This window comes from Girardinichthys multiradiatus, chromosome 14 (genome assembly GCF_021462225.1).
Source record: "Girardinichthys multiradiatus isolate DD_20200921_A chromosome 14, DD_fGirMul_XY1, whole genome shotgun sequence".
NCBI lineage: Eukaryota > Metazoa > Chordata > Actinopteri > Cyprinodontiformes > Goodeidae > Girardinichthys > Girardinichthys multiradiatus.
This window is the reverse complement of record NC_061807.1, coordinates 39,599,249-39,611,838: the sequence shown is the minus strand read 5'-3', so window position 1 is coordinate 39,611,838 and position 12,590 is coordinate 39,599,249. Positions and strand designations below refer to the sequence as shown.

The window sequence follows — 12,590 nt, the reverse complement described above, 5'->3', positions numbered from 1 at the left end:
TTCCTGAAGGCGGTGCCATGTATCAGGATGACAATGCACCAATACACACAGCAAGACTGGTGAAAGATTGGTTTGATGAACATGAAAGTGAAGTTGAACATCTCCCATGGCCTGCACAATCACCAGATCTAAATATTATTGAGCCACTTTGGGGTGTTTTGGAGGAGCGAGTCAGGAAAGTTTTCCTCCACCAGTATCACGTAGTGACCTGGCCACTATCCTGCAAGACGAATGGCTTAAAATCCCTCTGACCACTGTGCAGGACTTGTATATGTCATTCCCAAGACGAATTGACGCCGTATTGGCCGCAAAAGGAGGTCCTACACCATACTAATAAATTATTGTGGTCTAAAACCAGGTGTTTCAGTTTCATTGTCCAACCACTGTAGATGTTTTGCATGTTTGCTTAAAATTTTTGTTATTACTGTGATGCCGTGGTATTTTTTCTCAAGCACCAAACACTGTGAACATCTCATTCCAGCCCATGCCCAGCGCTACACAGGGGGAATGGCACTGGAAGTCGTACGAAGTCGTAAGACATAATTCCACATGTTTAACTTATTCATCTAAGCATGGTTGAACTTCAGAGCAGTGTTTTAATCATGGAATTAAAAGCTGTGCCATGGTTTCTTTTAGATACTCTGTGATGCAAGATCTGAGCAAACCTGATTTCTGAAACATCTTTCTCTGGACAATTGCCCTGGAGGTCACTTTAGGGAGACCATATTAATCATAAACTCCTTTACATGAGTTTTTTAGACACATTAATACTGACAGATGGCATCTGGAATGTCTGGGTGACCAAGGTCCATGCCTGTTGTCAAAATTAGTGCCATGGAGGAACATTAATAGAGCTGTGAACAAACCAATGTCTGCTTACTTCAATGAACCCAGGCTGCACAGAACAGTGAGCTAAGGTTCCTCCAAAACAATGTGCTTGAAATTCAGAAGACAGCCAATGGAAAAATGTATCCAAATCCTCCTGAAAGTCTGACTTCAGAGACTTGAATAAAATAGTGTAAGTTCCGCTGTTACACAGCTGCTTTTTTATTTACAAGTAATAAAATCAGACCTTAAACAACATTTAAATGTCATCAAAATTGAATTAATTGAAGTTGAGATCTGACATTCTAACAAAATTGAAAGCATTTGACTGGCGTTGACCAAATGTTGGTGTGTCAAATAAAAGGAAAATTGAAAGAAAAACAATATTTCCACTGCCACAGATGTCGATGTTGTATTGCCCAATTTAAATGCAATGAAATTAAATGATATCTTCTCTGCATTCAGTCTGTTCAGGAGGTGTTTCACACATTCTGTGGAGTCCTTTGTTGTGGCATCAAAGCAGCTTTATGACTACAGCAAACACAAACTCTAGGCTCTGTGTCACCAGAGCCATAAATGAAATAGAAAGTGGTTCCATGTTATTATGAGACAATTTCAGAGCTGTACATATGTCAGCTGTTATCCAGCTTGAAATCTATGGTCATACAATATGTCACAGAGTAAATGGTGGGACTGTATTGCACAGCAGAAGTTATTCTGCCAGCCCTGAACAGGTATAAAAGAAAAACCTTGAAATAGTAAAGAGCTTCCTAAACCATGATCTTCAGTATAACAGAAAAATGTGCAAAGCATAAAACGCAGGTGATACTCGATTAATTTTATTTATTTTATTTTACATCTTGGAAGAAATTATAATCCCTCTCCTTAAATTCTCCCAGATTGTGCCTCATATTTTACTCAGATGATAGCTATGTTTGTAAGTGAAAACTGTTTTGAACCATTTTCACAGTTTGGGCTTTTGTGCAGCTTGGAACAGTGTGAAATTATCTCAGTTAGAACATCAGTCAAAACTGTGTTGGAAAACAATCTGGTTCAACTTTGGCATCAAACATCCGACCATCAAGCCTCAGTTTCTGTTGTGCACACCACTGACAGTGGCTGAAAGCTAAAGAAACATCTGAGAAGACTGGGCTTTTTCCCTCAGATTATGGAGCGAAGGTGTGTGAACACTAAACAGAGTGGAGTAACATGAAGTGCTGCTAAGAAAGTCTTTGAAGAGAAAACATATTGAATTTGCTGCCACAGCTCCCACGATGATCACTGCATTACATACTTTAGTTTCATATTTAACATAGCATCAGTTTCATTAGCTATCCGATCTCGGCCCATCCAATCCCCTATGTTGTGTATGAAAAAGCAGATGAAATAAAATACACCTTACATTGTAAATAACGGGCAAAGCTGATGGAGGCCAACCAGTTTTAATGAATATTGCCAGAATCAAGCTAGTCACAGTGTAGGGTGGCGAAAAGCAAACGAGTGGAGAGCCAAATTTCAATTTTTCCCAAAGCTCTGAGCTACACGGCTGCTGCTGCTTTGATCATAGTGGAATAATATGCTTTGATGCTTAGAATAAAAGATCTACCTTTTGATGTTTCTTTTTTGGGGGGTCTGATATTTTTTCCCTGTCTTTACCCCCTGATCGTGTGGGTTTCCATGAAACAGTTGGAGTCATCACTCTTTTCTCTCTGACCCAAATTCGGCGTCAGTGTGTTTTAAAAGTGAAGATCAGAACCGACGCCCCGGCTGCTGTTTTGGGCTGGGAGTGCTCTTGTGTGTTTGTGATCTCTCTCTAAGCTGGCTGCGTGGATGTGAAGCCGTAAAATTTGGCCCCTCCTGCTTTCTCCTTGAAGAGTGATGGAGGAAAAAAGTTTTTGTCTGGGTCAAACTTGAGTTCGGAGCTACACCTTCAGGTCTCCTTCAGAATTTATCAGCACACTGGGTTAGTGGGCCCCCTGACGATCCTATCTGATGAATTACAGTCAAAGCTATTATTGTGGGCCACTCTGGATGTTTCAAGGAGGCACGTTGTGAATTTGGCTTTACAAGTGTGTCACAAATGTTGCATTAGATCACAGCCAAGGACAACTCGAGACATTTAGATCGTATTTTATACAGGGTTTTTGTTGTGTTTTTTTAGGGACACAAACACAATTGACCGTATCTACAGGTGTAGTTTGAGAACCATGGTTCGCATTCAGTGCTACAGTTACCTCTAGTGGTACTTGAGCTGGCTTTATTGGAACTGTATTCACTGAAAAACAATGAACCAGAATCAAGGGATGGTGACTACTTATGCTGCGTCCCATTAAATTTCTGAAGTCCGAACACAGATCTGACTATGACATCAGACCCAATTCAAACATGTTCTGGTTTCAAATTCAAACACCAGTTGGTGTTGCTAATGGCTTTAACCAGGCTAACTATCAGCAATACAAGCTAGCAAGGCAAGCTAAATCTGTATTTATGTACCTTCTGTCTAAACACTGTAGCACCATGTTGACTGTAGGAGCATTACAATGTCACAACAGCCATACTGGACTTTGAGCTTGGGCGACGGTAAAGGAACTGGTTTACAATGTCTGCAAAAATTATGATACTTGGAAAAAGTAGTATTTACTGAGGTGGTACTTCAGTTTCAAAGTTTGACAACCACTGAAAATCATCTAAAGTTTTATTTATTTAAGTAGTTAATGTAAAAAATTTACAAATATATAACTGCATTGCACAGAGTGCATACAGGTGGATTGTTTATTTGTTAACAATTATTTTATTTGTAAGTGTTTATTTGTGTTAACTTTGGTTATTTTGGTTTACAGCTAATGAAAACCTAAAATTCAGCTTGAAAAATGACTTTAATAAAAAATTTTTTTGGACCTAGTTGTGGCCTAAATACTCAGACTATTGTCCTGATAGCTGCACAGCCGGCATTTATGGATACTCTCTATGCTTCACTGTTATTCATAAAGGAGCTCCTTTATTGAGAGTAGATTAAAATATTTTCAATATGTCGACATTTCTGTATCAAAAATGCTTGTTTTATTCGTCCAATGTACAATCATGTTCAGTAAATGAGACTATAATTCAAAAGTTGTTTTATTTCAATAGCTCAATTCAATAACTGAAACACCTTATATATATATATATATATATATAAGGTGTTTCAGTTATTTATTATATTTATTTATTATATTATATTAGATATGATGTGTGGAATAATTATACACAATTATACACAAGCTGATGTTTTCAAGCCTTTATTTCTATTAATGATGATTTTTCTACTCACAGCTAATGAAAACACAACATTTAAGATTAGAATATTACATCTGACCAATACAGAAACCAACTTTTTTAATCCAGAAATTTGGAAAAATATGTTTAACACCTGCTTAATGGTTGGTATTCTCAAAAGGTCAGAACACCTATTTAATTTATTGAATGTGACTGTATATACTTTTTCCTGAGAAAGTAAAGTTTAGATTTTTCTTAGCTATAAGCTATAATCATCCAAATAAACAGAAATACAAAGTTTCACTTTTTAACTTGCATTACTGAAGTAAATACATTTTTCATTTATGTTCTAATTTATTAAGACAATTTTTACATCAAGGCAGCCAACTGCCTAGATGGAATAAAAATTTGTATGTTAAACAGAGATATTACGTGGAATCTGAGACAGCATCGTTAGACCCGTCTGACAGAGGCAGAAGACGTGAATACGTACTTAAACTGATACAATGTGATTAATAAATTATAGCACCCATGCTTTGGATTAATAACAAGGAGAAAGCCCTGCCAAGCACAGTGGAGCTCAAATCAATTACGCTGATAAAAGCTCTCCGTTTTCTATCGAATGACCCCATCTTGAATAACAACCAGAGGTGGGGAAGACAGGAGGAGAGGAGGTTTGGGTGTCTAGACATGCAGCTTTATGAGTCATGCAGCAGTCAGGACAAACACAAGCCACTACATTGGAACCACCTTGTCAAGTTTAATCTGTTTTCATGTCAAGATCCCTGCTGCTGTACCTTCTGTATTTCCAACCCGGTGCTGCTCATTTTAGTGTATATTCCTTACCGTGGGAATAAAAAGAGAGGATTCTCACATTATGTATAGTTTTGAACAATATGGAAAGATTTCCAGGCCACATGTTGTACTTTTCCAGATACATTTTTTTGATTTTTTTTTTTAACTGTTTTTGTACAAAGCGTGACCCTAGTTGAGTTTTATCATGTGAATATTCCCCAAATCATGAAACATCCCAATGCTTAACCTGTTAAGTCCTAAGGGTTTTAGAACAATTTCCGCCTGGAATTACATAGCTGAAATAAATCAAGACTAGCTCCACAGTTATAAAGTCTAAATGAAAACTGTTAGTACGTATGTAAAGGCAAGACATAAAAAAAAAAATCAGTTTCCAGTAGAACCACTATTGCAGCTCTTACTTTGTCTGATTTATTTGTGATTAAATAAAGTTTGTTTAGCATCACCCCTTTCTGAAGGACCTTTAAACATAATCGTAGGTGTTTAAATTGCTATAAAACCGAAAGTATTTGTGAAAAAATAATTTGGTCATTTGTTTAATTAATATTAAAGTCTCCTCTTGTGAGTGATTCAGTTTCAATTCAATTCAGTTTTATTTATATAGCGCCAATTCACAACACATGTTGTCTCAAGGCACTTCACAACAGTCAGGTACATACATTCCAATTAATCCTAACCATTAAACAGTTCAGTCAGATTCAGTTATTTATTCAAATTGGATAAAAAGTGTTTCTGTCTAAGGAAACCCAGCAGATTGCATCCAGTCAGTGACTTGTATCATTCCTTCCTCCTGGATGAGCATGTAGAGACAGTGGACAGTCACTGGCGTTGACTTTGCAGCAATCCCTCATACTGAGCATGCATGTAGCGACAGTGGAGAGGAAAAACTCCCTTTTAACAGGAAGAAACCTCCAGTAGAACCAGGCTCAGTGTGAGCAGCCATCTGCCACGACCGACTGGGGGTTTCAGAGAACAAAGCAGAGACACAAAAAGAACACAGAAGCACTGATCCAGGAGTACTTTCTATGGGAAGGAAAAGTAAATGTTAATGGATGTAGCTCCTTTAGTCATTTCACCTAGAAAGAAAGAACAGATAAACTCTGAGCCAGTTAGAGTCTGAAAGAGAGCACATATAATTAGTTACAGTAAAAGCTCAGTCAATCGCCATGTCTAGGAGAGAGACAGGGTTAAACACTAAAAGACAGGGCTATGTGCATCATCGGTAGAGGGTGAGCATTAAGTTGTTGCCAGCAGAAGCTCGGACGATTCCCCTCTCCAGAAAGGTGTCACAGGTAGACACAGAGCCAGCCCAGGTGTAGCTTCTAGGAAGAGAATAGAGAGAACAAGGTTAAAAGCTGAAATAACAGCAAATAATGCAAAATTGGAGAGTAGTGTGAGAATGTAGCAAAGAGGGTGAAAGTGGTCGTTATGTCCTCCAGCAGCCTAAGCCTATAGCAGCATAACTACACAGATAGTTTCAGTTCAGATTATTTAGTTAAACGGCGCTTATTTACAACAATGTCGTCTCAAGACACTCCACAAATGGTCCCACTGATGGTCGTTGTTATACTAAAAACCACAAGGATTGGGATACCTCTCTCTGTCAGACTGATTATAACCATTGGAAAAGAGAAGGGGTCACACAGGTAGCAGAAATGGAGGTTGTGTTTGCACCTCAACCATAACTGAGCCGGTTTAGGCTAAACCTGACTCCCCCTTACTGTGATTTAGAGAGAAAAAAAAATTTGCTGTGCCCAACGTGATTTTAGAGGCAGAAAAAAAAACAGTGTGTCTCAAGTGGACACATCGGCGGATCCGTAGGGCTTAAGAGGTGAAGGCAGTGAAAAAGCCATTCACTGTGGTGAATGACTTTTTGGGGGGATCTTGTCAAACTTAGATCACCTCAAAACATGTACATTTGGAGAGGATTATCAAACACTAAATACAGTTTTTAACTCACACATTGTGATCCATTAATTTTATTTGTTGCAATTCCAAAAAGTACTGGTACCTGCATCTACTGGGTCCCGTGTAAACTGCTTTAGTTTATCTCAAATTCAGTTTGAAAATCTTAATCTGAAAGGGTCAAATTGAAAAATAAAAGTTTTGAAATATTTTTTTATTATTATTATATTTGTGTGCGTGAACATTCAAAAACCAAAACAGTCAGAGTTGGACAAAAATATTCATTTTGTAAATCAAATACAGACAATACCATTTAAATTGTAGTCAGACCATTTATTTTTCAGAAATGATGGAACTCAAACATTTTTCCAAACTTTTCCAGACTTGAAAAATATATCAATATAATCAATATTATCCTGTTTCTTGCAAAGTTTCAGATTCACAAGAGGAAAGCAATGAAGTAGAAACCACCTTTTGACCCCTTTGTAACGGATCTTAAACCATACCTAGATACAATTTTGGAAAACAAAAAAGCTATAAAAACATCAAACACTGTTAATGCATACATTCTAACTTTTATTTACTTTTATTTATTTTATTTACTTTCTATTTGTGCATGAAATGTTGCACCTTCAACTTTGTTCATTCTGAATGGAAAGTAGTGTGTGGTCTGCACCAAGTTACGATAATTCAGAGGTGCACAACCAAGCTTTAGGCAGTCGAAAAGGAATATAAATCTATCCACATATAAAAGTGGTTACCCGGCTGGTGCATGTTTTCCCCTCGTGGACTGGTTGGCTCGGGCTGCTGGCGCTGGCTGGATGGTTGGGTGGGCTTGGCGATGTGCTGCTCTTCTGGCTATCATGTGAGTGTTTTTATGTGTACGCATAAGGGTGGGAATGTGTGATTGTGACTGTGTGTGCCTGTTTTTTGTGTCAGGTTAGGTCTTGGACTGCTCCCTCTCTTGGATCAGTTAAGGCCCTCCATCAAATGTGGGGCCTTTTCATCCCTGCCACATTACCTGCCAGTGGTTTTTGCCACTGGTGTACTTGTGGTTCCCAGTGTCCGGGACTGGGTGCTTTGGTGTGTGGCAGCACAATCCCGGTGGGTGCTAGCTGTGGCCTTGACCCTTGGACTCTGTCGGGCCTCTGCTTGGGGAGTGGTATGTCCCGGAGTATCGGGTCTCTGGGTCCATGGTTGGATCTGCTCAGGTATAAACAGCTGCTAACAGGGCCTATGGGCTCGTCACTCCAGCTCCCTGGGACTTCTGCACTGTGGCTGCTGGGTGGTTCCTCTGGAACTCTCTCCTGCTCTTCTCTGTGGTGGTTGTAGTAGTCCCAGCGATGGTTCTCCTGGGGTTTTTTGTGCTATGGGGGGCCTTTAGATGTCCATTGCTGGAATCTCCTCCTCCTCTGTCCCAGGTCCAGTGGGGCAGGTCTGTTGCTCCTCACACTCACTATTGCATATTTTTATGAAGAAACCTTGTATACATATATCACACTCAGACCAACAGGTGTTTAGATTCAGGTTTGAACAGATACACAAATGTTCTATATTGAGCCGCATTTACCACAAATACATACATCTTGCATTCATAAGTGCCGTGCACTTTTTGGTAAAAAGCTGTTAATATGAATGTTTCTGCAGGTATAGAAGCAAGTAGGGTGTTATCTTGTAATCTCTCCATCCTTATTTCTCTCCTCCATTCTTTTCTCCTTCTCTCCTTGTCCTTTTTGCCCCACCTCTCTCTATTTTGTGCTTCTTATTTTTTCCTTTTTGTTTCTGTCTCCATGTCCGTAACAATTGAAATAATCCCAAAGCAGTTTCTAATAAAGTTTATTTTATAAATATCAAGTAGAGCATTAAAGCATTAGCCTTAATGCTCCACTTGTGAAAGTAAATCTGTTGGACTTTTTCTTGGGACTCAAACAACAATTCTGAGCGCTACTCTGCCGGACACGGTAAAAAAAAAAAAATTACAAAAAGAAGGTAATGTATCAGTAAGGTTTGGTTAACGCAATGAGAGAAAAACCAGAGCTGCCTGGATTTTATGGATATTCCATGATTCACAGAAATATTACAGTCAGTCAGTCATTTTCTACCTCTTCTTCATAACGGGTGACAGAGAAGCTGGTGCCTGTCTCCCGCAGTCCATGGGCGGGAGGCGGGGTACATCCTGTTCAGGTCACCAGTACATCACAGGGCAACACAAACAGGACAAAAAACCTTGCACACAAACATTTGCTCTTAAGGGCAATTTAGAGAAACAGGTTAACCCTAACAGTCATGTTTTTGGACTATGGGAGGAAGAAGGAGTACCCGGAGGGAACCTACAAATGCATGGGGAGAACATGCAAACTCCATTCAGAGTGACAACAGTGCTACCAACTGCTCCACCGTGCACCCCGAAATATTACATCTTTCCACATATTACAAGCACATGCGATCGACTCTTTAGCTAGAAAATTTGAAGCCTGCGTCTTCTCCTAAAACCTGACCCCACTAGGCTGGTAGGGCAATTTCTAACAAAAGCTATTCCTCAGAGGAAACATGCACAGTAAGGTTTCAAGAGCTTGCTGTTTAAACCCGCATTTGTTTATCTATTGCTTAGATGACTATGTTTTATTGCAATGAAATAAAAAGTGTGTTTTTTATCTTTATTCTAATAGGGTGTTGGAAAATTATTAAAATGACCTAAATTACAACATTAAAAGCATTTCTCAGCAGACTTACTTTCCCCATTATTATTTTATTAGATAGCATCAAAAGATGGATACAACGCAACCCTAATATTAGGTCTGTTTTACCTATGCTGGCTCCCTGCTTTAACATTGTTATGAAGAGTGTACACAAAAAAGTGCTGAGAATGCATAACATTTAGTATTTAAAATTAAACACTGGTATAGTGTCTGACTTTCAAACCCACACAGTAGAGTATGCCTACTATGAAGACAAGCTACACTGCTTTGATTGTCAGTGTTTGGTCAGAAAGAGTTTGTTTGTCTTTTTTTTGCTCCCCCAACTCTGCCTACATGAATGCCAATGCTACTCACAAAGCACACCCACCAGCACATTTTCCACACATTTACCAACAAACAGCTGAATAATAAATCACTATGTTCAAAGTGAAAGTTGCAAGAGAGTTCTGCACCTACAGAATGTTGCAACGTTTCCTGTTTTTAGTTAGAAATCTGTATCAGTGGAGATGTGGAACTTTGCTGAAAGTGGTAACCCTTTATGATGCTCTGTATGTTCTTCCCATAAATAAAATTTGTCCTGGTGGTCTGTCCTTTCTGTTCCTCCAGAATGCGGATGACCTCTTGGTAGCTTCAGCAGAGTGTCCAAGTGATGATGAGGATTTGGAGGAGTGTGAGCCTGGAAATGGTGAGTCAGCTCAGGAAGTTTTGTCTTTATTGTATTTTAGTGAAAAACCTAAAAAGGATAACAGACTTTCTCTACTTCTAAATGATATTTTGACTTTGCAGTCCCCCCTGTATGCACCTCTGATTGGACAAAAGACTCCAAGGTTTTTTTTCCCCTCTTGGTTTTCAAAGCAACAGGCATCCAGTTCGCTTCTTAAATTTCCCAGCCAAGATGCAATTTCTAACATTCACCCAGCTGTTGCAGCGATCTCCTGCATTGGCTTTAACAAGGACGAACATTTTCAACATGGAAACACAGTTTGTTGTGTGCAGCATACAGCTGAGCCACTGTGTCTGAACAGCAGGTCAAGTAATGTTCTGACACCCCGACAGGAGGGGGAAGTAAAAGGCCATGTGTTTTGCTCCCTGCCTCTGTGCTTTTCAGCTCCATTGTACATGAAAACTGCCAAGAACCATGTTCACACAAAGAATCAGCATGTTTCAGGCTACTCCTACTGCAGCCATTAGGGCTTAAAAGCTGCAAGGGTCAGAAGGTAAAATGTAAATTTTTTATGAACAAATCTAGATTTTTTTTTTTTTTTTTTCAATAGTACACAAGGTAAAACTAGTGTGTTTGGGATGAAACGTATATACTGGACATACTGATTTGGTATTAGTGTGTGAAAACTAAATTAGCATTAAATTAAAGAAATAGTTTCGATGCTTTGAAATAAGGTTCTGTAATGTTATTTTAAAAAACGCTGTGTAGTTGCTGTCAGCATGTGATTTCATCCGGTAAAGTAAGTGTAAGCTATTGTCTACAGCTCCAGATATGAAGGAGCGTGTTTAAAGCTTGCCACCCCACTGCACCTATGTTTGAGATTCTTAGGCCCTGTCCCAATACCCGCACTTCCACCCTTATGTCCCTGAATTGCGCGTTCTCGTTGATGGGTTCGAGTGCGTAGTGTGTCCCACTTCTCCAGAGTCGTCCTTAGCCCCGCCCCCTTTGTGCCCCACATCCACCCTTTGGCGAAGCCAGCATCTAAGCGGACTTTGCCGAAGTATATTACCCACAATTCACTGCTGCAGATGACGTTCTGATCAAAAACCAATCACAACCGTCAACGTAACCAGCCATTAAATCAGAATAATAAGAACTGCGTAAACTTTAGACAGCAAGCCGACAAATATATTTTTTTACTGGTTTTCCAGGCTCAACATTGTAAGAAACCACTGGGTTCAGAGTGAGTCTGGGCAGTCAGCAGGCCATAACACTGAAGTTACCTTTCAAACAAACACTGGCGCGGCGAGAGTCTGGTGTATAAACCTCCGTCGCTTCCTGCACTTTATTCTCCTCAAAACAATTGCTTGTTGCAGTTTTAAAGTTTTTTTAGCAGCAAGACTGTGAAAACAGTGCTGGTTCCAGCCCTTTTTGATGTAGCATTTACGGTGCAGAGGTGCAAGTCGATGACGTAACCCCTACTGTCCCAATTTTCCAATTTTGCACACTTGTAACCTGCGCACTTTAACTCTAACATGCACTTGTACAAAGTAAACACTTCATAGAGGGGCGTAGGGTGTAGTGTGGGTATTGGGATAGGGCCTAAATTTGAAGTAAGAAAGGAAGTATTTCTTGGAATGACATGAGTTGATAAAGTTACTTCTCAGTTAAATTGTGTAAAAAAAATTATTATTAAATTGTTTTGCTGGCAGCATTTTAGGCACTAAATGGACAAAAGAAAGTTATTACGTAACAGTCAGCCGCTAAACATTTTGTTACTCTTAGATTAACGTGACTGGCTAGCTGTTAGCTGTTAGCCAATAGCCGCTAACAAGACTAAAAGCTAGCAGCTGCTTCAGTGTTTCCAAATCATCCCAAACTAAAGGCCTATTATATAGTCATGTAATATACTTAGACCAATCAAATCTGAACTGGGTAATTCTAAAAATAAACAAAAGTCATTTAAAACATAGTTTGAGATTTATGGACTCTTTATTCTAATTGCCTATCAATGGTTTTTTTTTTTTTTTTTTTTGGCATTAGGACAAGGAGAATAATTGTAATGGACTGAAAAATCTTAAACTGAATTATTCAACTCCAATTACAGATTTTTAAAACACTATTTGTGATTTTCTGTCACAGTTGAAGACACATTTAAAATGGGCATTCTTTGTTTTTCAAAAAGCACTGCTAAAATCTCCTCGGTTTCTTATGAACCCAATATTGAGTATCATCTAGTCTAGTGAGAGATGCATTTTTACACCCATAGTAAAAAGTTTCTTAACTTCTAGTAGACAGACATTATATTAAAGTGAGCTTGTTAAAAGGGAAGAAGTCCTGAGAGCGGTGGAAGGCTAACGGCTAGTTAGACATAATTAGGTTGACATAATTCTGAGCAGTAATGTGGTTGTTGTTTGACAGAAAACAAA

At 39.0% G+C, this 12,590-nt stretch overlaps 1 protein-coding gene and 1 long non-coding RNA gene across 10 annotated transcripts in view; one reads left to right on the top strand and one right to left on the bottom strand.

The window, feature by feature from the left end:
* Positions 1–12,590, top strand: part of nrxn2b (neurexin 2b) — a 960,343-nt gene that overhangs the window by 935,247 nt on the left and 12,506 nt on the right. For all 9 annotated transcript variants that reach the window (XM_047385485.1, XM_047385484.1, XM_047385482.1 and 6 more), the window contains one exon: positions 10,104–10,182. In XM_047385485.1, coding sequence (XP_047241441.1) covers positions 10,104–10,182 — 79 coding nt within the window. The remainder of the gene's footprint in view (positions 1–10,103; positions 10,183–12,590) is intronic.
* LOC124880400 overlaps positions 1–12,590 on the bottom strand; it is a 74,370-nt gene that overhangs the window by 54,198 nt on the left and 7,582 nt on the right. The window lies entirely within an intron of this gene.